At 40.2% G+C, this 23284-nt stretch overlaps 1 protein-coding gene across 19 annotated transcripts in view; it reads right to left on the reverse strand.

The window, feature by feature from the left end:
* The window catches only part of afdna (afadin, adherens junction formation factor a), a 102480-nt gene that overhangs the window by 42183 nt on the left and 37013 nt on the right, over window positions 1-23284 (reverse strand). For 12 of the 19 annotated variants that reach the window (XM_074614702.1, XM_074614701.1, XM_074614699.1 and 9 more), the window contains exons 7-21: window positions 22497-22581; window positions 21872-22021; window positions 18740-18784; window positions 16971-17065; window positions 15342-15592; window positions 11774-11843; window positions 10971-11041; window positions 10783-10850; window positions 9070-9275; window positions 7032-7052; window positions 3113-3258; window positions 2819-2913; window positions 1543-1808; window positions 489-632; window positions 20-218 (exon numbers count right to left, since the gene is read on the reverse strand). In XM_074614702.1, coding sequence (XP_074470803.1) covers window positions 20-218; window positions 489-632; window positions 1543-1808; window positions 2819-2913; window positions 3113-3258; window positions 7032-7052; window positions 9070-9275; window positions 10783-10850; window positions 10971-11041; window positions 11774-11843; window positions 15342-15592; window positions 16971-17065; window positions 18740-18784; window positions 21872-22021; window positions 22497-22581 — 1912 coding nt within the window. The remainder of the gene's footprint in view (window positions 1-19; window positions 219-488; window positions 633-1542; window positions 1809-2818; window positions 2914-3112; window positions 3259-7031; window positions 7053-9069; window positions 9276-10782; window positions 10851-10970; window positions 11042-11773; window positions 11844-15341; window positions 15593-16970; window positions 17066-18739; window positions 18785-21871; window positions 22022-22496; window positions 22582-23284) is intronic. The other 7 variants (XM_074614716.1, XM_074614717.1, XM_074614703.1 and 4 more) reach the window with 3 other exon arrangements.

A 23284-nucleotide genomic window follows, 5' to 3' on the forward strand; every position in this document is an offset into this window, starting at 1 on the left:
CTGGTCCCATTGTCTTTACCTCTCTGCAGCAGCGGCTCCAGGAAGTCCTGCAGGCCGTTGGGGAGGCTGCGCACCACGTCGCAGGAGTAGCCGTCCTCAGGAAGGAGGAAGGGCAGCTGGAGGTCGGGATCCTCCTCCAGCTGAACCTCTCTCCCGTCACTCCTCGCCAGCTCATCTGCTGTGTTCTCTGCCACCGCCACCACGTGGTCTGTCAGCTCCTGTACACAAACACACAACCAGAGGCGGCTCACATATCAGACAACCAGATGGTTCATTACATCTAGAAAACATCATATAGAGTAATGGCTATTTTTCAACATCTGTGCAAATCAGATTTGTTAAACAGCTGACTTGCGTTACATAAAGCTGACGTTATCTAACAGAAATAAATATATGTACATCATAACTCTTCTGATTTAAGTTTAGAAGTGATGTTTCATTAGCTGAATTTTTTCTATTTTGAGTGTGTTTCAGTGCTTGTGACTTACAGGCGGGATGTAAGGCTCGTCTGGAGCACAGTGGTAGTTGGTCATGAGGGCGTGGAGCTGCAGGGAGTTGAGCTTAAAGCAGGTGTTGTGGATGGTCTCCACATCCTGCATGGAGTATTTGTCCATGGTCAGCAGGGTGGTGGCCTGGAGGGCACACAGAAAACAACATGTCAATGAGCCACATATCTTTTATATTGTATACATATTGTTTGTTTTCTGCCTTCTCTTACATGTTATTGTTTAATCTGCCTTAATGTTTTTTGCTTTAACATATCATTATGAAGTAAATGTTGATTGCACAATGTAATGGCTATAGAATAATGACACCATCAGTGTTTAGATCGGTTCCCTATAAGCCTCAATTTCACCATGCAAATCTGTCTGCCACCGGGTACGATCTCCCGAGTAAATGATGGTTCCATTTACGACACAAAGGAAGTGATTGTGTAACCAAAACAGGACGAGGTTAGCTCTTTGCAGTTCACTTCTTAGATATAAAGTTGCTAAGAGGGTCTGAAAAGAATGAGAGATTTCTGCATCTCTGACACAGACAGACTGTGTTCGTCTCACTGGTGTGAGAAGGCGAGGCGGTGCCGTGTTCTTTCCACGCATCACTTGAAATTTAACAATACGATAATCAGAATCTGATGACAGGATGTTTGCTTATCTTGCCACGGAGACGCCCGTGTCCGTCAAATCTAATCAAACAACACTCACGCAGTCCTGAAGAAGCAGATGTGCTGAGATTTTGAATGTTAAACTCATAAACATTGATACCTTACAAGGACTTTTTCTAACTTTAACTGTTGATTATGTAGTCACAAATATTGGATGTTATGGAGAAATACAGTGCATAGATCTGGTGTCTTAAACAGCGAATAAAAAAAGGGAAACAAGATCATTGTCACTGACCACTGTGGAAAAAATAAGAAGCACAGATAAATCTTAAAAAAATGAAAACATAGATAAATAAAATAAAATCCATGACCCTCTCGGTGTCAGCATCTCCTCATGTCCCAGCACACACTTCCCACATTCCCCTCCATCCTCTTACCTGTACAATTCGACTGAGGTGGCAGTCGGCGGCGAGCTCCAGACCCTGTTTCTCCGCCCAGGCCTCGATGTGGCTGAGCTGCTGCCGAAGGATGGCCCCCCAGTAGTGGCAGCACAGCCCCGACTCGGTGTCCGTCACCAGCTTGTTGAAGAGCCACATGTTGATGAAGTGGAAGAGCTGCGAGAAGAGCTGGATGGTCAGGGCGGCGTTGACTCGACACCGCCGCAGCAACGACATCGCCCCCGTCAGGGTGTGCAGGACGTCCTCTGGAAAGAGACGGAGGGAGAGACATCAGACATATGCTCAATGACGGCCAACCATTACTTTCACATTAGGACGGTATAGACAGCTGAGAATAGGAGACTTGTTATATGTTCCTGACATGAGAGACACACATGAGGCTGAAAACAACTCTCTCATTCTCTTTGAGTGTCTTGACGCTTGGGTTATTACCATTTCACAAGGCAGGAATCCATACTTTCTTTCACTCACTCCAGTGTCTGTGTAAAATGTTTGGCCAAAATTCATAGAGGGTTGGCCAGATAAACAATTTTTGCCTTTTGACTTAAGGAAGGCACTGAAGGTACTGTTTCTCTAGTTCCCACCATGAGGGTTGGGATACACCCAAAGCAAAATAGGATATGAAAAAAAAATAGAATTACCGCCTCTGGGCTGTATGCCAGTTTACATCCATGTCTGTCCAAAGTGTCATCACATAATTTTATCCTGGTAGACATTTTCATTGTGTGAAACTGTCATAATTAGCATATGAATTCTTGAGTTATGGCCAAAAACGTGTTTTATGAAGTCACAGTGACCTTTGACCACCGAAATCAAATCATTATCCTTGAGTCCAGGTGGATGTTTGTGCCAAATTTGAAGATATTCCTTCAAGGTGTTCCTGAGATAACCCGTTCACAAGAATGGCGCGGACGTAAGGTCACAGTGGCTTTGACCTTTGACCAACAAAATCTAATACATTTGTGCCAAATACGCGATCCTGAGATATTGTGTTCACGTGAATGGTACGGACGGACAACCCGAAACCATAATGCCTCTGGCAACGGCTGTCGCCTGCACGGAGTCATATTAAAAAAATATATATTTTTATCAGACTTTTCTCAAATCTTGACTTATTTTCCTGGTGAAATATTTGACAGTTTTACGTCTTCAACCCCAAATGCAAAAACTCTAAGAAGGAAAAATCACTCTGGTTGAAATGAACTTAAAGGGGGGGCATTAATCATCATATCCACTGCATGTGTTTGTATATTACCGATCTTGGGTCTCTGTGGATTATGCTCCTCGGGGTCGTCCATGAAGGCAGGCATGTAGTTGTTGAGATCAGCCTGGAGACAGTGGACCAGGTACCTGCACACAGCACATTACAGCTTAAAGACATCAAGACTTCATCAAACAACAGAGAAGCTCTTATCCAATCATCTGTCTTTGAGGGAACTTAAAGAGTCTTTTCTATCTTGATTACCGTCAGTAATACATCATCCATGATATTCCAGATTCCCACCCAACATCCACTCCCACAACTACACAACCACACACACAGACTGACTTGAAAGCCATCTGGACCAGATGGGCGAGGATGTCCTGGGCGTCCAGCGTGACGCGACTCAGGTCTCGGTCCTGCTTGATGAAGTTGAGCAGCTCTGAAGCGTTGGCCATCCAGAAAGCCAGCGCTCCTGCGATGTTCTTCTGCTTCTGTAACGTACCAACCAAAAAAACATAGGGAGGAAGTTGTTAGAGCAGCAGGACGAAGGAGAAAGGCTGAAGAGTTAAAAAGAAGGTAGGAGAGGGGTTTTCTGTTTGAGTGGCAGCCAGAAGGAGCAGTTGTTACTTCAGGGATAGACTCATGCCCCGCCCACCCCTCCCTCTAAGCCAAACCGGTGTCGAGAGGAAGAGTGGTCATCACTGTCACAAGAAGACACTCAATGAGAGGTCTTTATTTCTTTACCATTTGTATTTGAGCTCTCAAAGATTTTCCTGTATGACTTCATGAGAGACATTAGTGACCACTCCTTTTCCCTCCCAGACACCAACTCCATTTACCAGGTCACCAGACACCAGCCTCCTCCACTAACTAGATTTCTTTTTTTTTGGTGTGTTTAGACTGTAGACTTACACTATGGACCACATGCATTCACACTGAGAGCAACAGGATCAACAAGTGACTAGAAGTCCATTCATTTCCAATAGATCAGAATGACATAAAGGGACATTTTTGTGGTCAACTGTTAACTGTTAAGCCATTTAACATTGATTTTAAAACATCTATCTATTGTTAAGATCGATATTAAGCTCTAAGGTTACTCACTCCACACTTGACTTTCTTGCCATGAGTGTGATGAAATGACTGATACCATTCTCATGTCTCATGTTAACTTAGCTTAGAGATTGGAAACAGGGGGAAACAGCTGCTGGCCTGGCTCTCTCCAAAGGAAACTAAATGTTTCACATTTGCATACTCAAATTTTTTAGTTAGAGTTTTTTCCTGAGCACCAGCATCTTTTTTTAATTGTTCCCAATGAGTAGAGAGTCTATGCAGCCGCCTTGACAAAAAGCGCTGCATTCAACTTAATTTTTCTGAGTCCTCTGCCGTTTTGTGTGTCCAAGCATTTCCGAGTTGAAAATTTCGGAACTTTTCAGAAAAGCGCTGGTGACGTAACTGTAGAAAATGTAGGGGAATCTTGTTTTGGCTGTGCCCGTCTATCCTGAGCTTTATATGTCAGACAGACAGACTATCATAACGAAGACCAAAAAGACCGAAATAGACAGTAAAAAGCAAAGGGGCGATGCTAGGCTGTCATACAACGATGGCTGCAGGCGCTTTTCTGCCAGAAAAAGACACTATATGGACAAAAGCCCTTACATCTCATTTGTTTACTAATGACAATTTGTAGATTTATGGGAGGGTTAGGTGTGGAACTATTTCTTGGCCGGGAGCAGTGATTTCCTGGATTAAACAAACAAAATCTGACGTGTTAATAAGTGATTCTGGGCGGATTTTGCAACGCTTGGACAGAGCCAGGCTAGCAGTTTCCAGTTTTCATGCTAAGCAAAGATTAACTGCTGACTCCAGCTACGTATTTGTCATACAGACATTGACATTGGTATTGATCATCTCATCTAACTCGCTCATTTAACTCCTGAAAAGTGTATTTCCCAGAATGTTTTAGTAAGTATACCCTTAGCCTATCAAAATAAAACATTTTAAAGGATAATAAAAAAGCAGTTGAAGACACATGTTGGGCCTTTTGTAACTCTGTAGCTGCACATTGCCGCATAAATGTAATTAGAGCCTCATGCAGTTACGTGATCCAGTAGCTTGCAGCAGCAACACACTAAGCCAGGATAATGATATCGGAGAATAATTAATGACATAATTATCTCAAATGGCCAACACCGAGCTGATGATATTAGACTTTTAACAACGCTCCATATGTCAGTCTACAGTCTAAAGGACAGTTTGTTTTCTGGTCCTGAGATGAAGAGGGAGGACGGAGCTCAGTGTGTGAGGAGCTGATTGGTTAATATCCCCGCCACTCAGAGAGGGAGGGATGTGCGAAGCTCGCTCCCTTGCACTCATCTATCCCCGCCTTGAAAAAAACATAATACAAATCAAACAAAACAAAACCCCTTCATTCAGAACAGCCAGAGAATGAGAGATGGAGCCAAGTGCATCCAAAACGAAACGTGACAATAAAACATTTAGGAAACACTGAAAACACAGACGGATGGTCGAACATGTTAAATGAACTTCCAAACAGACAAATGAAGCAGAGGAGGTGGAGGAGGTCGGAGGGACGCGACTCGTCTCTCATCCACACTGTCGAGTAGGAGAAGCAAGACGTGATGTCACACAAGGTGGATGCCAGAATTAAAGATGGAGCAATGGTGGAAAAGAGTGGTTGCTTTGGTTTCGTTCTGTTTTTTTTGTTTTTTTGTTTTAGTACCAGGCAGGTCCGGGAAGCTGAATGGAATTAGTTGGGTTGATGTTGCTGTTGTTGCTTAGTTTTCCAGCTGTGGGAGGACGCATTATTATGGCTTTATTTTACATTTCTGTTAGAATGGAGAAAAAGAAGCAGCAGCAACAATGAAGGGCTGGTCAAAAAAAAGCAGACAGAGAGCAGTAAAGAAAGAATTAAGAGAGAGAGATTCAAAGAAAGAAGCCAAGAGGGTGATGAGGTTGGGCGACATGATTTCACATTTTAAATCGTTAACAGGGTATCTGGTTTGCCTTCAAAGGAACCTCAGACATTATGACAGATTGCAACTATACAAAAACAACTATTTCCTTGCGACCATAAAAAAAAAAAAAAAAAAAAAAATTTATGCTGCCTTCAAGTACTGCTGCAAAATATCCGAAATAAATGTGCACAATGCAACAAATGGTTGAATTGGTCCAAATGGTCACCAGGACTAAATGTTTAAAAACACAAAGAGAATAGAAATCTGTCAACAACAACTTATGGTTTAAATAATATATACAAATATTTTCTATACATCATTTGTCTTATGAATATAATTGTAAAATCCCCATTTCAACACATTTATATATTTCTATTTATTTATCTTTTAAAAATTGATATCTGCTTTTAAGAATATACTGCTTTAGAGTACATTAGAGTGAGCACATTTTCATTTCCATCAAGCAGTTTGTAAAGTATTCAACAGTACATGTAGAGCTGCGATTTTTTTACAATCAATTAATATACTTATCATTTCTTTTGGTTTATCGATCAAACAATTACTTTACAAAATGACAGAAAAAAAAAATGTTTATCACAATTTCCCAGAGCCCAAGGTGACATCTTTAAATTGCTTATTTTCTCCAATCAACAGCTCAAAACACAAAGTTATTCACCTCATAATGATATAAAACAGAGAAAAGGAAAGAAATCCTCACATTTGAGAAGCTTGAACCAAAGAACATTTGGTTGCTTAATTAATGACTGTAAGAATTCAATCAGTTAATTGGTTCAGCTCTAGATGTATGCAATTGAATTTCAAAAACCAACTTCTTTTTCATCTGTTTAAATACTAATTTTACAGATTCACGTTTATTCAACCGCTCTTTATTTCTTAACTTTCCTTTTGGCCCATTTCACATCTGGCACAGAGAAAAGAAAAGGCTGACATATTTTCAGAAATGTATTGAGAATGTATTCTCATATTTCTTACAATTTGTTTCCTTTGTGAACTGCTAAGTAAATAAATACAATTCCTTTCAGTAGGCATGCAATTTTTTTTTTTTAAGTTTAAGTTTCTTTAAAGGCAGAAAATTGAGTCCCAACATTTACCGGCTGGGTTACAGATGTTAAATAACATGAATGATAATTCAATTCATTGTCAAACTTGAGATATTTTATCCATGTCGCCCACACCGAGAGAAAGAGAGAGAGAAAGAAAGAGGAGTGAGGGAGGTAGACGAGTCTGTAGCAGCCGTATCATGGTGTGCTATTGTGCTATCCTACCTGATCCCCTTCAGGAATCTCCTGGATGGAAGAAGGAGGAGGAGGAAGAGGAGGAGGAGGAGGAGGAAGAGGAGGAGGACACGTTCACAGGACAGAGAGAAAACACGTCAACAGCTACAGTATGGACACAGCCATGTAACACACACACACTTTGACACAGACATGGTCATGGTTTACAATGTGAAGACATCTTGAATCAGTTAAAGAACATAACTGAAGGTCATTTGAGAATTTTTAAAGCTTTTAAGAGATCTCTTTAATGTCCGCTTAAAGGGATAGTTTGGTGTTTTGAAGAGGGTTTGTATGAGGTACTTTAAAAAATCAATATCAGTTTAAGTGTACACTATATTTAGAATATTTTCATTGCTTTACTTTACTGTCAGACAGCCCTTTACGACAGGGAATAGAAGCTGTTATATATTAATTGTTTTTTTACTTTTGTGGTACATTTTACAGGTTTAGTCTAGAGTCTATTCTTGAGACTTATAAAGTTTTTCAGTTCTGTATACCAGCTAGAAATAAAAGGTAATAAATGAGCAAAGTGTAAACAGGAATGGAACGAGTGTGAAGGTGTATAAATGTGAGCAGGGTGCATTAAAAAAAGCATAAAAAGGGAAATTAATCCTTGAATAAACTAAAGTCATTAACATTTTACCAGTATACATTCTGAGACAGATGTATAATTACCACAAAATGGGACCAACAATAAAAATAAAATCAGGCTCTGCACTTCATTACATTCTGAAAAATCTGTTGAATTGCATTACAGCACAAAACAGGAATGTTATGAGGGAAAATTTGCCTAAAAGCTTCCAGTTTTTGAGTAACTGGCGAGTAGCACACTCTTTGTGGAAATGTGGTCTCAGTATAAAGGGGAAACAATCTAATAAAGTATTTAAGTTTAAGTTACTATCAGATAATGTTGACCTTGTTCTTGGTGATAATGCAAAGTTTCAACACTCAATTAGATAATCACACACTGATGTTTAAAAAAACACTGCATGTAATCCATTTAGGGAGACATTAATAAAGTAATGCAGTTAAGACATTTAAGGATGCAAAGCTCTGGAAAAGCACGAGTCTATCTCCAACATCTCACACTGCAAAGCTGGTCACAATCATCCCACTATTCAAGACCTAGTTCTCCAAGTTCTCAACATCCAAAAATACCCCGTTTTTAAGCCTATTATAAGCCTATTGGAAGCAGGAAGGTTCAACATCCCCATATTCCTCAGAAGCTAAAAATATTTCCCTGAAACTCTATAAAATCCTGCTACACACAGACTGAAATAGATTAAGTCTTACTCCATTCGGTGTGTGTGTGTTTTCTTTAATAATGTCACTGCATACCAACGGCAATGAATAGCTTCCAGCTAAACAAATAAAAGTGAATGGCACTAATAAAAGAAGAAATGGCATTTTATTAAGCCCTAAGCTTAAGGAGTGCGAGTGTTTTTTTTCCTCCATAATCCTCCGATCTACAAACTACAAAGTCCTGTGCTTCATTTTTTTAACATACATAACATTTTGTGTTCATGCAACTTTATAAGTTTTATTCTGTTCTGAAAGTTTCATGTAATTGTTGCCTAAAAACTCAGCTATCATATTAGCATCAGTATCCATTCCAGTTCTAATGATCGGCGATAGCTCTTCACTAGCTGGAGGTTTAGCATACTCTATGTTACGTCATAGCAGGCTTCACACCACGAGCATTAAACACTGATAGGTAGACAAACATAAGACGAGAGCACAGACTGGTTCAACAGAGGTAACTGTGGAGAAAAAGCTGCAAGAAACATACAAACACGTATACACACCTTACACAACTACAGGGGTAGTTTGTAAGCGAACAGTAAATGGGGGGAATTAAGCATCAAACAATTCAAAAATTTCAACACAAGTGAGTGTGAAATACATAAATAACAACATCATGAAGGAGCAGAACAAACTGAGATGATTCACAAATGAATCAATGAGATTATGCTCAAATGTGACAGCACACACACAAAAAAGAGTTTAGAAAAGAAGTGTTACTGACCTGGATGACGCCCTCCATCATGCTCACCATCTTGTTGACGATGGCGATGACCTTGTGCGTCCTCTCAGACGGCGACATGTCGGGCCGGTAAGTCGGCGACAGGACGTAGCGGCAGGCCATGTACAGGACGTAAGTGGGCGAGAGTTTGAAGTGGACCGTGGAGCTGTTGGTGTAGTTGATGATGGCTGACAGGAAGGTGTCTTCAGCTGGATGGACACACACACAGGAAACCAGATAATTAGGCCACTCGCACATATATCTATTTTTCTAGCACCACTTGTATTCCCACATGCTATTTTTAAATGACCTTTAAATTACTTTTGATTAGTTGATCTTATAATTAAAAAAATAACTGTCTCTCCAATGCTAAGCACTTTATCTTTACCTGTATTCTTTTTGATTCAATTAGTAGTTTCCTGTTTTTATTCTTTTTCAAATGTAAAGCACTTTGAGCTGCATGTCTTCCCAACTTCCTACCACCTTGCTCGGCAACACCCATCTTCAAACTCGGCGTTCATTTTGATCTCAACTACACACCTGTAAAGTTTTGCGAAAATATATGAATGAATAAATAAATAATTCAATATATAAATAAATATGTCATTAAAAGTAACAAAAACAATATTAAATAATTGATAAAATATGACATAAATTGATATTTCAGTTTTAATTTGCTTTTTTATTTATTTACCCTTGTATTAAATTCCTTATTGATTTACTCTTCTGTTTATTTCCACTTTAATTTATTTACGGATTTATTTTTATAATTTTTAAAATGTATTCACTTATTTTTGATGGATGGATTAATACATACATTTAAAAATAAATATAAAATAAATAAACATACATTTAAAAATTAAAAATAAATGCAAAAATAAATACATTCATAAAAATAAATATATAAAAAAATAAAAGTGGAAATTAAACAGAAGAGTAAATAAGTAAGGGAATTAATACAAAGTAAATAAATAAAAAAGCAAATTAAGACAGAAATATAAATTTTTATCACATTTTATCGATTAATTAATGACTACATTTATTTTAAACATAATTTTTGCTACTTTTAATGGCATATTTATTTATTTATAGCGTCCTTTATTTATTTATTAATTAATTTTTTATTTTGGCAGGTTCTGTCCTCCATACTCTTATGGTAGTTCCCGCTACAGTAGCTGTCTCCAGGACCACATTTAGCCATGATGACACACACAGAGCCACGCGCTGTCGTGGCTGGTAACTACTGACTGTGTTATCTTGGTGCAATTACAGGAAACAAAGCTTTTAGGCGTTAAACTAATCCAGCTGATTTCCTGCCAAATGCGAGTGGCAGCACACACACACAATGTAAAATGTAATCTAGAGGCTGAAACAAGTTGCTCATTTTCTCTCCATCTGTTTATGGAAGTCATATTAATGTCTCAAAATGAATAATGTCTTTCTGAAGTCATCAGGCTTTCCTGTACAGAGCTGTAAGAAGGCACGATACCAAACTCTGCATTGGAGAGTCAGCAGGGTGAGAGGAAACATTTACCGTATATTTACTTTGAGATATTTACTGCATAGTTGCCACTGCTACTAGAGCAGTTAGGTCAGCAGAATCAGCTCAGTGCATTCATTGTAAAGAGGGTTCAATAGTTTCCAGCTATCGACTGTTTCACCAACACAGAGAGGGGGAATGGAGAGAGAACAGAAAGAGACACGCTAAATACTTACAGTTGTCTCTGAACTCGATGCCGGCTGGCAGAGTCAACTCTGTTCTGTCTACTGAAATGTCCTGAGACCTGATGAGACAAAATAACACAATGGGAAGGCAAGATAACACTAAATACAGAGAGGAGAAGAGGACTGGAGAGAGAGAGGATAAAGATGGAGGACGAAGAAGAGAAGAGTGCGTGTCTGACCTGCTGTCCTGCTGCTCTCCTCTGATCATGGGTTTGACCATGCCTCTCTCCATCTCCAGCTTCCCTGAGCTCTGCAAACACAACACAACACAACACAAAGCGTCAAGCAGCTTCAACCACATTTGAGAACATACAGACGTGTAGGTAATGACTCCTGTGTTATGAGGCTTCAAATACTCTCTCAGAACTAGTAGCAAGCAGCGAACACAACATGCAACAGATGCTGTTTTTACAGTTTTCTGGTTCTAACCAGAAACTTTAAAACTGAGCCCACTACAACCTAAAAACCGCAAGTTGCTTCAATGCATTAAAGACATTAGTGACGTTAAAACAAATTTGAATTAACGCGTTATTAGTGTGTCAACTCTGACAGCCCTGTTTTTTTCATATACATGTCTAAAGCTGTTACAATTAGTCAATTAATCGATACGATCAATTAGCAGCAATTTTGATAATCAAATCATTGTTTCAGTAATTTCTGAAGACCTAAATGCCAAACATTGTCTAGTTCCTGCTACACATATGTGAAGACATGCTGCTTTTATCGTTTTTTTATAACTATATATAAATCTCTTTGTGTTTTTGAATTGTTATTTTCAGCCCTATATGTGTCACCGTGCATTACTATTTTGGATAACTGTTAAAACTGCCTTTGGCGAGTAATAAGATGTCTGTTTACACCAGAACAAACTGTTCCAACGCTGAACAGGATATAACATAAATTCAAATGATCCGTATGAGTGTGAGTGTGAGTGTGTGCGTGTGCGTGTGCGTGTGCGTGTGCGTGTGCGTGTGCGTGTTACCTTGCTGGTGGGCAGAGCAGCTCCACTGTGGACGTCTCCGTGAAGGTCGAAGGTGGTTTCTGGTACACTGCTGCAGCAGAGACACAGACAGACATGCAGCGGTTTAGTTGAGGAGCTGTGCTCTCTACAGCTGACTTTTCATTACTGACAACGACAAGAGCTCAGACTTAATCCAGACACACACACACACTCACTCACTTATCTAACTGTTTGTCGGGGAGGAGAGAGCTAGCTCTAATACATGCAGGCAGATAAATTTGCTTTATGCATATGCACACACACCTATATAACAGTCTAATTAGATATAGAGAAGCCACGCTAGGAGTCGTGACTGAGCACTGTACGCAGCAAAGTTCGTACGCCGAGTGTGTGTGTATGTATATGTGTGTTTGAGTGACAGTAATTGAGTGTGACAGCAGGCGGGTTTAAAAGACAGGCTTCTGCTTTTCACGCCCCACTTGACAGGAGGGCATCGATGTTAAATAAAAAGTGCGACACTAACACAACAAACACACAAAGCATTTGTGCTCTGAGTCATTGTCACATACACAATAACCACCAGCAGCCAAAGTAGGTTAAACCATTAACAGCATGACTATGGATGGATGGAGAAATCACACCGATTTCCTATCTTCAACCACATCCCAGAATGGATTTATTTGCTTGTTTGTAATATTTTCCATCTGTTAACTGACACCTTTAACACCCCACAGACGAGGCTTCTCAACGTGTGTTCACACTAATGCAGATGAAGGTCAAGCTGATGTTTTCAGCCATTGAAAACAGAGGTTTTTAAAAACCCTCTAACAGTTTCTTAAAAGCTCATTACAAGATGGTCATGTGATCTCAGGCCACACTTGAAAAATTACTCTTTACGTCATTATTCCGACACCTGAGAAATACAAGTAGAAATAAAAACCTGGTAGAACACTTTGATCCTCACAAAAATGAGCATTAATTAAAAAAAAGTATCCAGTAGTAGTAGTATCTATTTATAGGGGTGTAAATCACAAGTTTCATCACGATATGATATTATTTAGATTCTTTGGACAACAAAACGATATTTGCCGATATCACATCTGCCACGATACGACTTCAATTAGATTCAATTCAGGGGCCTGTGATCGATATGAGACGATATCATTACGCCTCTTTAACACAATCAGTTACATTTATATCAACTCATTAAAAAACAACTAAAATATGACTTGACAATTTTATTACTGGGCTATACCAGACATTTAAATGAAAAACAATCTATTCTTTTAAATAAAAAGAATAAATATAAAGTGGGATTTTCAAAATAAAGGCGCATCTTAAAAGATGATATTTTTCACTTTGCATCGATGATATTGGATTGTTAATCACTGAATCGATATATCGATCCAGATCGATGTATCAGTACACCCCTATAAATTTAATGAAAATGGTAAGACGTTACTTATTCAACCTTATTCAACAAGCCAACTTTAACTTAAAACTATATTTTGACAGATTGTTTAGATTTATGTGACATGACTGAGGCTTTGTTTCAATCATATCACAGAAAAACAACTCTTGATACGTTGAGGTAGTAGTAGTAGTAGTATTAGTTAGTAAAAGTAACTCATCACTGGGCTGTCTGGTTATGGTACAGTTCGCTTCTGTCAATCACCAACAGACAAACCAAAGGAAGAACATCTGCTGGCAAGTAAGATTTAACATAAAATGAATGAATTGCAGCTTAAAACTGGCATCCCCATGTTAAGTATACTTCTGAATGTTTGGAAAATATTGAGCTTCAAAAACATCCGAGATAAGCGGATGCTAGCAACACAAAATCAAAACAAACATAGCGGCGGATTAGGTCTCTTTCCAGACTTCCGGTAGATTAAAGTTCGGAACACTCAAACGCTACATGATCATCTGTTCAACTGCCAGCAGCACCTGGTGCCAAATAACTCAGATTTTAAAAATCAGTCGTCATGCCAAACTGCGGCTCTAATCGCTCCAAACATCATGATGCGTCTCCGGCTCAAATGAACTAGGTATCCTTGTAAGTTTGTACAGCAGAACATTGGAAAGCAGCCCAGACAACCACAGGGATCCACATCCACCACATCAGGCTTGTAATCCACACTGAGGTGACACTGAGCTGCACAAAATGACAGCTGGTGTCAATGTGACTCTCCAGATGTTACAGAGACTTTTATGGGGAAATGTACAGTTCCTCCGACTTAAAGGCAGGGTGGGTGATCTTGAGAAACTAGCAAGAGTACACTTTTAAAAATGATCCAGCTGAAAAAACAAGCCCATGTGTTGCCAACTCTTTTCCACTGAAAGTAGCTAGCAGCACTAGCTCCAAAAGTCCCTAAATCTAGAGAGAAATTTGCCAAGTTTTGTCCATATGTTAAGCCTTTTTGGAAAGAAGTTAGTCTCTTAACTTGAATTCTGATTTATCTTTTACCTTTTTGTACCTGGGAATTCTTCCTAAAGGTCTCAGTAAAAGTGACACATACCTTTTGAAAATTATTATGCCTGCTAGTAAGAAAACTATTACAAAATGCTGCTCCAGAGGAACCCTCCCTCCATCGCCCTTCTTACCTACATAACCAACTCTATCTGCTCAATGGAGAAAATGACTTTCACTCTTCAAAAGGAGAAGGGGGATAAATACTGGGACAAATGGGATAGCTATAACCATCTAGACTCTTAACATTTTGTCCTGTGCCTGAAGTCTTTTATGCACATATCAATGTTTGATTATTATTGACTATACTGTAATGTCCCAGTCCTCACCTGTTCTATGTTCATAAAAACAAAAAAAAAGTTTTTTTACACTCTAAACTTTGGATTTAAACAACTTTAAATATGTTAAAAACTTTAGAAAACACTTCAGAAAGTTATACCTCAAAAATACTTAAAATGTTTTACACACTGCCATTAGATTTAAAGACCTTTAAATATGTTAAGAACTTTAGAAAACATATGTTCGACCTCAAAATAAATAGAAACTTCACAGAACAAGCTACACAAGAGAAACCGGAATGTGTTCCTTCTAGGCTTGAGTCATTTGAAAGAATTCATGCAGAAACACACACAGACCAATGAGTTACGTCGTTGGTTACTTACACACCTCTCTCTTTCTCGCAGTGTCAGTCATCCATTGAGTCATTAAAGGGCCATTCTATTCAAATTCAAAACCTCTTTTCTTGTCCTTCACTCATCCCTAACCTTCTCACACTCCCTTCTCCTCTTATCTGGTGTGCTCCCTCTTTCTTTCTCCTGTGTGAAACGACAGCGAGCAGGAGGCCACACCCAACGCCATGTTGATCAGATTAGAGGGCAGACCGCCTGCCATAACCCCAGACCTCCGCTCTTCCTCTCCTCTCATTTCCTCATTCTCCCCGTCGGTCCAACCCCAACACTTCCCTCCTCCCTCTTTTCCTTCCCTTCATCTCTGGCTCTGCCCGCCAACTCCAAACCTCAACCTCTCCTCCCTTCGTCTACAACAAAACCCTTGAGAAAACACTGTGTAGGAAGGATGAGAAGGAGAAGAAAGAGGAGGAAGAAAGCAAAGAACGCTCACCCAGACTTGTGTCGGCCCCTCATCATGGCGGCCGGTTCTCTCTTTCCTCCCTGGTCGAACATCGGGTCCACGAACTTGAAGACGTGCGCAGAACCGAACTGGAGGGTGGAACCCGAGCGCAGCACCGTCGTCTCTTGGATTCGTTGCCCGTCGACAAAGGTGTCGGCGTCGGGGCCGTGCGGCGTCACAGTCACCATGCCTTCACTGTGCATGAGGTTGCAGTGGTGGGGCAGGATACCCGGACCGAGCAGCTGGAGACAAACAATGACAGGTACGTCAGTACACAGAAACTCATTACACACATTACAGCAGCTCCACTTTAAAGTCAAACAAAAAAATGTAAAGTTTAGATTTGCTAAGAAACCAGTTTATGCGTCTTTGTGTTTGTTTTGGCTTGTTTACTTACTTAAAATTGTATTTACCAAAAAGATAAAATTTAAGTTTTCTCCAGTGACAGCATCCCCTAAATCAGCGCTCTGCAGCAAGCATGAAGTTTTGGTATCGACTGACAATCTCTGTGCTGTAATTTAATTGGTGCCGGTCCTAAAATAGTTTGCCTCCTCCTCGTTGTGATTTGAATCACAGGTCAACGTATGCAATGCTGAGGTTACAAGAGCCTGTTTCATAAGTATTTTGGGAGCAACTGCTTACACACAAATTACAAATGGTGGTAGCATTACATTTCACAAATGACTATCGTTGACATACTGCAGATAAGTCTGCCATTTGTTTCAATAAGTGAAACATGACAAAATTAACAGGTAAATAAATGATTTTATGTTGCAAATTGAAACTACGGGCCCCCAGGACTACCTGTTGCTGTGACTTTCAGTCTCTCTTTCAGACAGTCTGGTCATTTGCCATCACCTCAACTGGATCCACAAAAGCTACCGCTTGCTAGACCCCCCACCTTTTTTATAGGGTGGGACAAACAACACTGAGAGGTGAATTCAAGAAAGGAGTGTCTCTCATTGCAAAAGTCTGATTCACAAAGATCAGTGCAAATGGTCACGCAGTTACAATGAAATTATTAGCATCTTCAGAGAGTTGGTGGTAATTATGAAAACAAAAACGAATCATTTCTTCCCCCTCCCTCCTTTCCTAAATTCTGGGATTAAATGTTTCCCTTTCCTCTCTATTAATTGTCTTCGGGAGGTCTGGATGGTAGCGGTGGCACTCTGGCTCAGGCCGACTCTCACCCCTCATCACCGACACATTGGCCTTGAGTGCATTTATACTTTGCCACATGGATAATTGCAATCAGACACAAGAAGAAAACAAAAACTCAAATTGCACTCAGCTGCAAAACTTTATGACCGTGTTTGTGCTGTAATATAATTTTGTGAATTGGACCTTGAGACGGGGCAGATAGCGGCCATTCGCCCTTCAGTGTGCAGGATCTGCCAATGACGTAGCAGGTGTTGGAATAACATGAGCGAAAAGTAATGTCTAGTGGAAATCAACTGGATAGCTTCCACGCCAAACCAGAGAAATTACTGTTTCCACAAATATCTCCACAAATGATTTTATCCTCTAAGTAGTTTATATTTCCTTCCACACATGAAGCGAGGAGTACTCAGATTTCAGTTTGACTTTAAACAACTGTGAGTGTCTTCGTGATGCGGTTACCTGGATGGCTCCGTCCTCTGTGCAGTCTGAGCCGACCTCGGTGATGCTGTGCTGGAGCCGGTACAGCTTTGGTTTGTCCCGTGAGTCAGACCCGTCTAGACACACAAACACACTCACATTTAGCACTGAGCACGACGGTCCTCACATCACAGGAAATACTGTAGTACATACGCTCAATCGCACACTCCGATATTCACTGTCCACACACAGCTGACAGATTATAATCCATCCATCATTTCAACAGAAAGAGTCGATACAGATTGCAGAGTGTACTGGGATATAATGTGGCAAAAATAATGTGGGAGGCTGGTGGGGCTGCAGAGCATTTATTGATTATTAGTAAACGGGAGTTTAGTAAAAAAGCAAAGCGGGGTATTAGTTCACCAAAGAAAAAAGGGGGAATATTGGCTGCTGTGGAGAAAAAAAAATCTGGGGAAAAAAATGAATGGGTTTCAGAAAAACCTCAGAACCACCTTCTAAAAATAATACAGAAAAACAGCTAATAGAACAAGGCTGCCAGGACAGCTTGGCCTTTTACAGAAGAAACTGGCAAATTTGTTATGTTGTGAGATCACGGATACACTGATATATCTACGAGAGCAAGTTAAATTATGATGCTAACACTTTAGTATAGTAATGCTGTTAAAGTATTGCTTGATTTTAAAGTTTTGCTATAGCACATCTTTGTTTAAAAATATACTTTACAGCGTATTTACTACCAGAGACACTCACTGAAGTGTTTCCTCAAGTGGAAGGTCCTAAATCTTAAAGCATTTAATGGTACTTTTAGAAACGTTTTATGTCTCTGACTAATTTTACTATGACTGTCATTAAAAATTCATATTAAGTAATAAAAAGGTTTCTAAAAAGTACTTTAGAATGCCTTTGAGACATAAACAAATATTTGTTCTGAAACTGCCTCTTTTATTTTCTTAAAAGTGTAATAATATATTAAATTTTATTCAAAAGGATAGTTTGACAATTTGGTAAATTTGTTTGCTTTCTCACAGAGCGTGTTGGATGAGAACATTAGTACCACTCTCATGTCTGTACGGTAAATATGAAGCTAAAGCCAGCAGCTGGTTGGCTTATCTCGGGTCCCCTTTCACACATGCGGTCCATCCCTGTAATGTTCAGGAGCATTTCCTGTATGGGCTCTTGTGTGAATGGGAGCAGGGATCAATATTCAGGGTAATTTGTACCGCCAATTTCCCACCTCAAGACCTCCTAACATTTTAGGGAAGATGCCGGTAAGGCTGTGTTGTGAATGAAAGCAGTAACATTGCAATAGCCAATCAGAGGCAGAGTAGGGCAGGCAATGCCTTTGCTATTGCAGGATTCGTAATTTAACGTCTCTTGCCCCATCTATTCTGCCTTTGCTATGGCATGTGAGAAAAGGCTCAAGACAGACATGTTACTGAATGTAGTGCATGTGTGAATAGTGGAAATCACTAGCGGTGCCTGAAAGGTTATCCCAGTAATTTACTGGGAACTATGTGTGAAAGAGGCTTTAGCTTAGTGTAGGTGGGTTTTGTAATGTTTGGACAGAGCCAGGCTAGCCGTTTCTATCCGTTTCCAGTCTTTATGCTAAGCTAAGCTAACCAGCTGTAACTTCATATTTATCTTACAGACAATTGAGTTGTATAAATCTTCTCATCCAACTCTCAGCACATTTATTCCGAAATGCCGAAGATCACTGCACCCCCTCCCAACAATCCCATCAGCCATTGCAACAGACACATAGGAGGTGTGGTGGGTATTTTTTTTACCTTCGTGGTGCCGATAGGCGTAGTAGGCATAGTGATTCCCTCGCCCTAGGCAAACAGGCAGGCAGGTGCGGAGGTAGAAGGACACATGCACAAGGCCCCACACGCACACACACATTCACACAAACACACCATGCCAAAAGAAGGTGGGAAAGAAAACAGACACATAGCAGAGGGTGAAAATGCAGCAAGGAGGAAAAATGCAGCATTAACTGTTAACCCATTAATTGCATGGCGGCATTCAAACACACACACATGGAATGTTCTGAGGGCCTTTCACTGTCTACATTTATGATATAATGCAATACTATTTTTACCAGACATTATGTCCCAATCCTAAATGAAATTTAAAGGAATAATTCACCTACAAAAACGTTTTACTACAGGACGCCTCAAACGAAGAGCTGCTCATCAGTTAAAACCACCGTTCTAAATTAATACGATGGTTTGAGCTGCAAAAAAAAACAAAGCTGCTATCATTCCCTCCATCTTAAGCCTTAGGGGCCGTGTCCACCAAAGCATTTTTCCTGAGGCCAACGTATTTTTTTAATGCTTTGCAATGGGAGCGCCGCGTATTTACGCAATGGTAAAAACGGCACAAGCGTGATGAGGCGCAGAGCGTCTATTCTGTGTGATGCCTACAGTTGAAAATTTTTTAACTTTGGGTAAAACGCTACGCCAGCCAGCCATCCAATCACAGTGGAGGAGGGGCGGGACTCTACCTTGTGCTGAGTGCCGACGGTGCCGACATGTTTACTTCTGCGGATATTACCTATCATAGCAACCAGGTGCAACCAAAATGTCTCAGTTGAAAAAAACGCTGCGCCTCCAAAGTGCTCTCAGATGAAAGTTTTCAGAAGAGCGTCTGGCATTTTCAGCTGGGAAAAAAAACACTTTGGTGGACACAGGCCCTTATAAGCTTAAACTAAACTTAACCACTGCACTGATCTAAATAAGTTATCAAGGATGCAGGACACATTCACTCTCTCACACGCACACAATCCCAGCACCCACTATTTAGGAGAGCCACCAAATAAGTTTTCCAAATGACCCGTCAACCTGACAGTGGATGAAGTCGATGTTAATGGCATGAGGCATATGACAGACAAAGAGGGAGCTAAAGAGAGAGGGGTCAGTAGCAAGAAACAAGCTGTTAGGGCTGGATAGTGTCACATTCAGCAAGACTCAGGTTAAGGTGTTGTTTCCCAAAATGCTCCTATAGGTTTGGGTGTTTTTTACTATCACAATAATGTCTCCACACTGGGATTTCTTTACTGCATTCCAGGAGTTTAGTTACAGCAACTTACCTTTTGTTGTACTCCACGTATCTCAACCTGCCCAATCTACTTCTAATTCAAACAGTGATTTCCCTCCATTTCTCACAGGACGTACAGTATGTATATACAGAGGAGAATTAGCTCAGTTGTAATCCTGATGTTTGTGTTTAAAACACTGAAACACTTTCTGCTCTTTACATCAGCATTATCCTCATCATATCATGAAAATAAATAAACCTAGAAAAGCAAGGTACATCATCATAAAGGGTTTTTTAAGTTTGTTACCCTTTGAATCCAACAACCTGCCGGCAGGTTTGAAAGGCATGTTTTTCTTTTTTTTTTAAAAAGAAATAAATCGCCAAAATGACATCATTTCTCATAGCCAGAAACTGTAAAAACAGAAATTATCGGCGGATTTTCAAATTTCCGACAGTCCTTGATAGAGTCATGTGTAAGGAGCGCTTTCGTCAGGAAAAACAACCAAATCTAAGTTTGGAATTTTATTCTACGGGTCTTAAAAATCTTTAATGTAAAATAGAAAAAAAATATTTTAATTAATTTTAAATTAATCAAATTTAAAGGTTCGCTAAAAATAAACCATTTGCACTAATTAGATCCTGTAAAAAACATTAAATTCTGCACTCCTCAGTGCAATTGGGAAGCCATGAATAACTTGGCTGAGACCAACAGTCACATCAATGTGACAGAAACTCAGTGAAACTTGGACTGAAACTGCAGGCTGTTTACACAGAGCAGCGAGGACAAGACAGGTTGTAAAAGTGTAAATAGTTTGATATGTATAGCATGTGGAGCCCCTATTTTTTTTTTCTAATATCGATAACACTTGTGGAACCTTAATAATCTTGTATATATATAGATTCAATTTTCCTATTTTTTTTTTTTAATAGATTATCAAAAAAATTCAACTTGTTTTTTTTTTCTTTTTATGATTTATGGCATAACTGTGTTATACTGCACAAAAGACATGTTGAGTTATCTCTAACTCTGTTTCCATAGAGGTGCAGGACTTGTATATCGCAGTGAAAAACAAGGCCACAGTGAGTAAAATGTGACAGGAGCAAAAAAACGCCTTGAAACTGCTCGGGGTTCAGAGGGTTAAAGCGTTCAGAAAACAGTCTGATATCAGCAACTTTACCTCCAGGATTCTGGCGCATTCATCTTGGTAAACTGGGTCACTACATTTACACTTGTTCTGGTGCAGGATTTGTTGCAGAGTTTCTGTGCACTCTTATAGTCAGTTGAACTCTGCATTGGATTGTTAAATACAGATCTATATTTCTGTACTTCACGCTAGAAATCTGCAAATAACTTGATCGATATCACCTTCCTCAGAGTACATCACTTGACTTTAATCTTGAGAAAATGTATGTTGATACCTGCCTTAAGGGAAATAGTAGTGCTAGAGTTAAAAGATGAGGTGCTTCTTTGGTGGCTTATAATACTGCAGTAACATCTGCAATAACATCAACGATTGAAAAAGAAGCTGCAGCTGCTTCGTTGTGTTGAATGGAAGAGAAGTAGAGGTACTATACGACATCATCCACAGGTAAATGCAGCTAACTCTAAGAGCTGCCTCCGATATAGACTGCAGCGATTCTTGACCTCCTGCGGTGGTTTTTATATAGTGAGGAAATCCTGTGCTGGTAGGAACAGAAACCACAGAACACATGTGGTTCACTCACATTAGCGTGAGTGACCTTTGAGTAACCCTGAATGTTATTTACCGCAGCTACACTGCCGCCTGCTGGCCACTACCTGTCATAGCAGGTCATCAGAGAAGCTGCTACTACTTCAGATATAGGAGCAGACATGATGGTGCTGTGTGTTGTGGTTCTACCTGGGCTCAGCTCCACCAGGTAAGGCAGTTTCTCGGGCGGCAGGGAGCTGCTGCTGCCCTCCTTCGCTCGCAGGCCTTTGTCGTCCACTTTCCTTCCCTTCCTTCCCTGGTAGTCGGGGGGTCTCTTCTTCAGCTGGAACACTAACGCTCCTGAGATAACACATAATAAAATATTCAGTATATCACATTGAAATGTCAAGAAGATTGTCTGGTTAATCATAAAGTATGGGCCAATCTGTACATTTCCTGCACATGCTTACAATCCGACTCCTCTATAATGCTTTCCAACAAAAGGACACCACAAGAATAAGAGATGAAGAGCTACTAACAGAGTTGTAATGACTGTACGGCAGCAGGAGGGGGCGGTAGCGACCAGCAGAAGAGCAATTGAGTCTGAGAGAAGCAATTTATTGTGAAGGATTGTGTGTGTTGGCATGTTTCTGAGTGAGTGTGTGTGTGTGTGTGTGTGTGTGTGTGTGTGTGTGTGTGTGTGTGTGTGTGTGTGTGTGTGTGTTCGTGTGTGTGTGTGTGTGTGTGTTCGTGTGTGTGTGTGTGTGTGTGTTCGTGTGTGTGTGTGTGTTCGTGTGTGTGTGTGTGTGTGTGTGTGTGTGTGTGGGTGTGTCACCTCTGTCAGCTGGCCAGTCTCTGAAGATCTGCAGTGGACACTCGGCATCGTCCAGAATCGCCTCCTTGCCCGACTTATCATCTTGCTGCAAAGACAAGAAAATAAATCAGTCACTTAGGCAATTAAATATACCAAATTGTACCAGTGACCAGCTCAGAGTTTACAGAGATGCTTTCTTAAAGAATGTGCTACTATTCAGAGATATACTTCCATTACTGTCTGTCTCGGATAGCAAAAGATCACAGTTACTCCTGAATTGGACTGTTAAATGTTAGGTTAGGATACCATAATCTCATTGAGATTTGCCGTCTCATTCTAAAGAGACAAATTTTACAATTTTGCTGTATTTTTTCATCAGAGATCTATCTGTAGTCTACGGCTGTCCTACATCTCTTCACATCCCTCCATCCCTCCCAAAAAACATAAACACACAAGCTGACATGCTACTAGCTGGAGTACTAGTGCTTATTCCTCATGCTCACTAACCTAATGGACTTTCCCTGTGCTTCAGTCTCATCAGCAAATTGCTACTGACTATCAACAGTGTGTGTGCAAGTGTGTGCAAGTGTGTGTGTGTGTGTGTGTGTGTGTGTGTGTGTGTGTGTGTGTGTGTGTGTGTGTGTGTGTGTGTGTGTGTGTGTGTGTGTGTGTGGTCCCTGGAGAGTCTTCCACTGTATTGGCTGTGGGAGCGGCAGTTATTTCATATGATTGGCCGTAGCCAGAGTCCATCTGAGAGGATAGATATGGGAGAGGCTGCGGGGAGGGCAGCCAAGTTCACCATCACACAC

The sequence above is a fragment of the Sebastes fasciatus genome, chromosome 18, assembly GCF_043250625.1.
Source record: "Sebastes fasciatus isolate fSebFas1 chromosome 18, fSebFas1.pri, whole genome shotgun sequence".
Classification (NCBI taxonomy): domain Eukaryota; kingdom Metazoa; phylum Chordata; class Actinopteri; order Perciformes; family Sebastidae; genus Sebastes; species Sebastes fasciatus.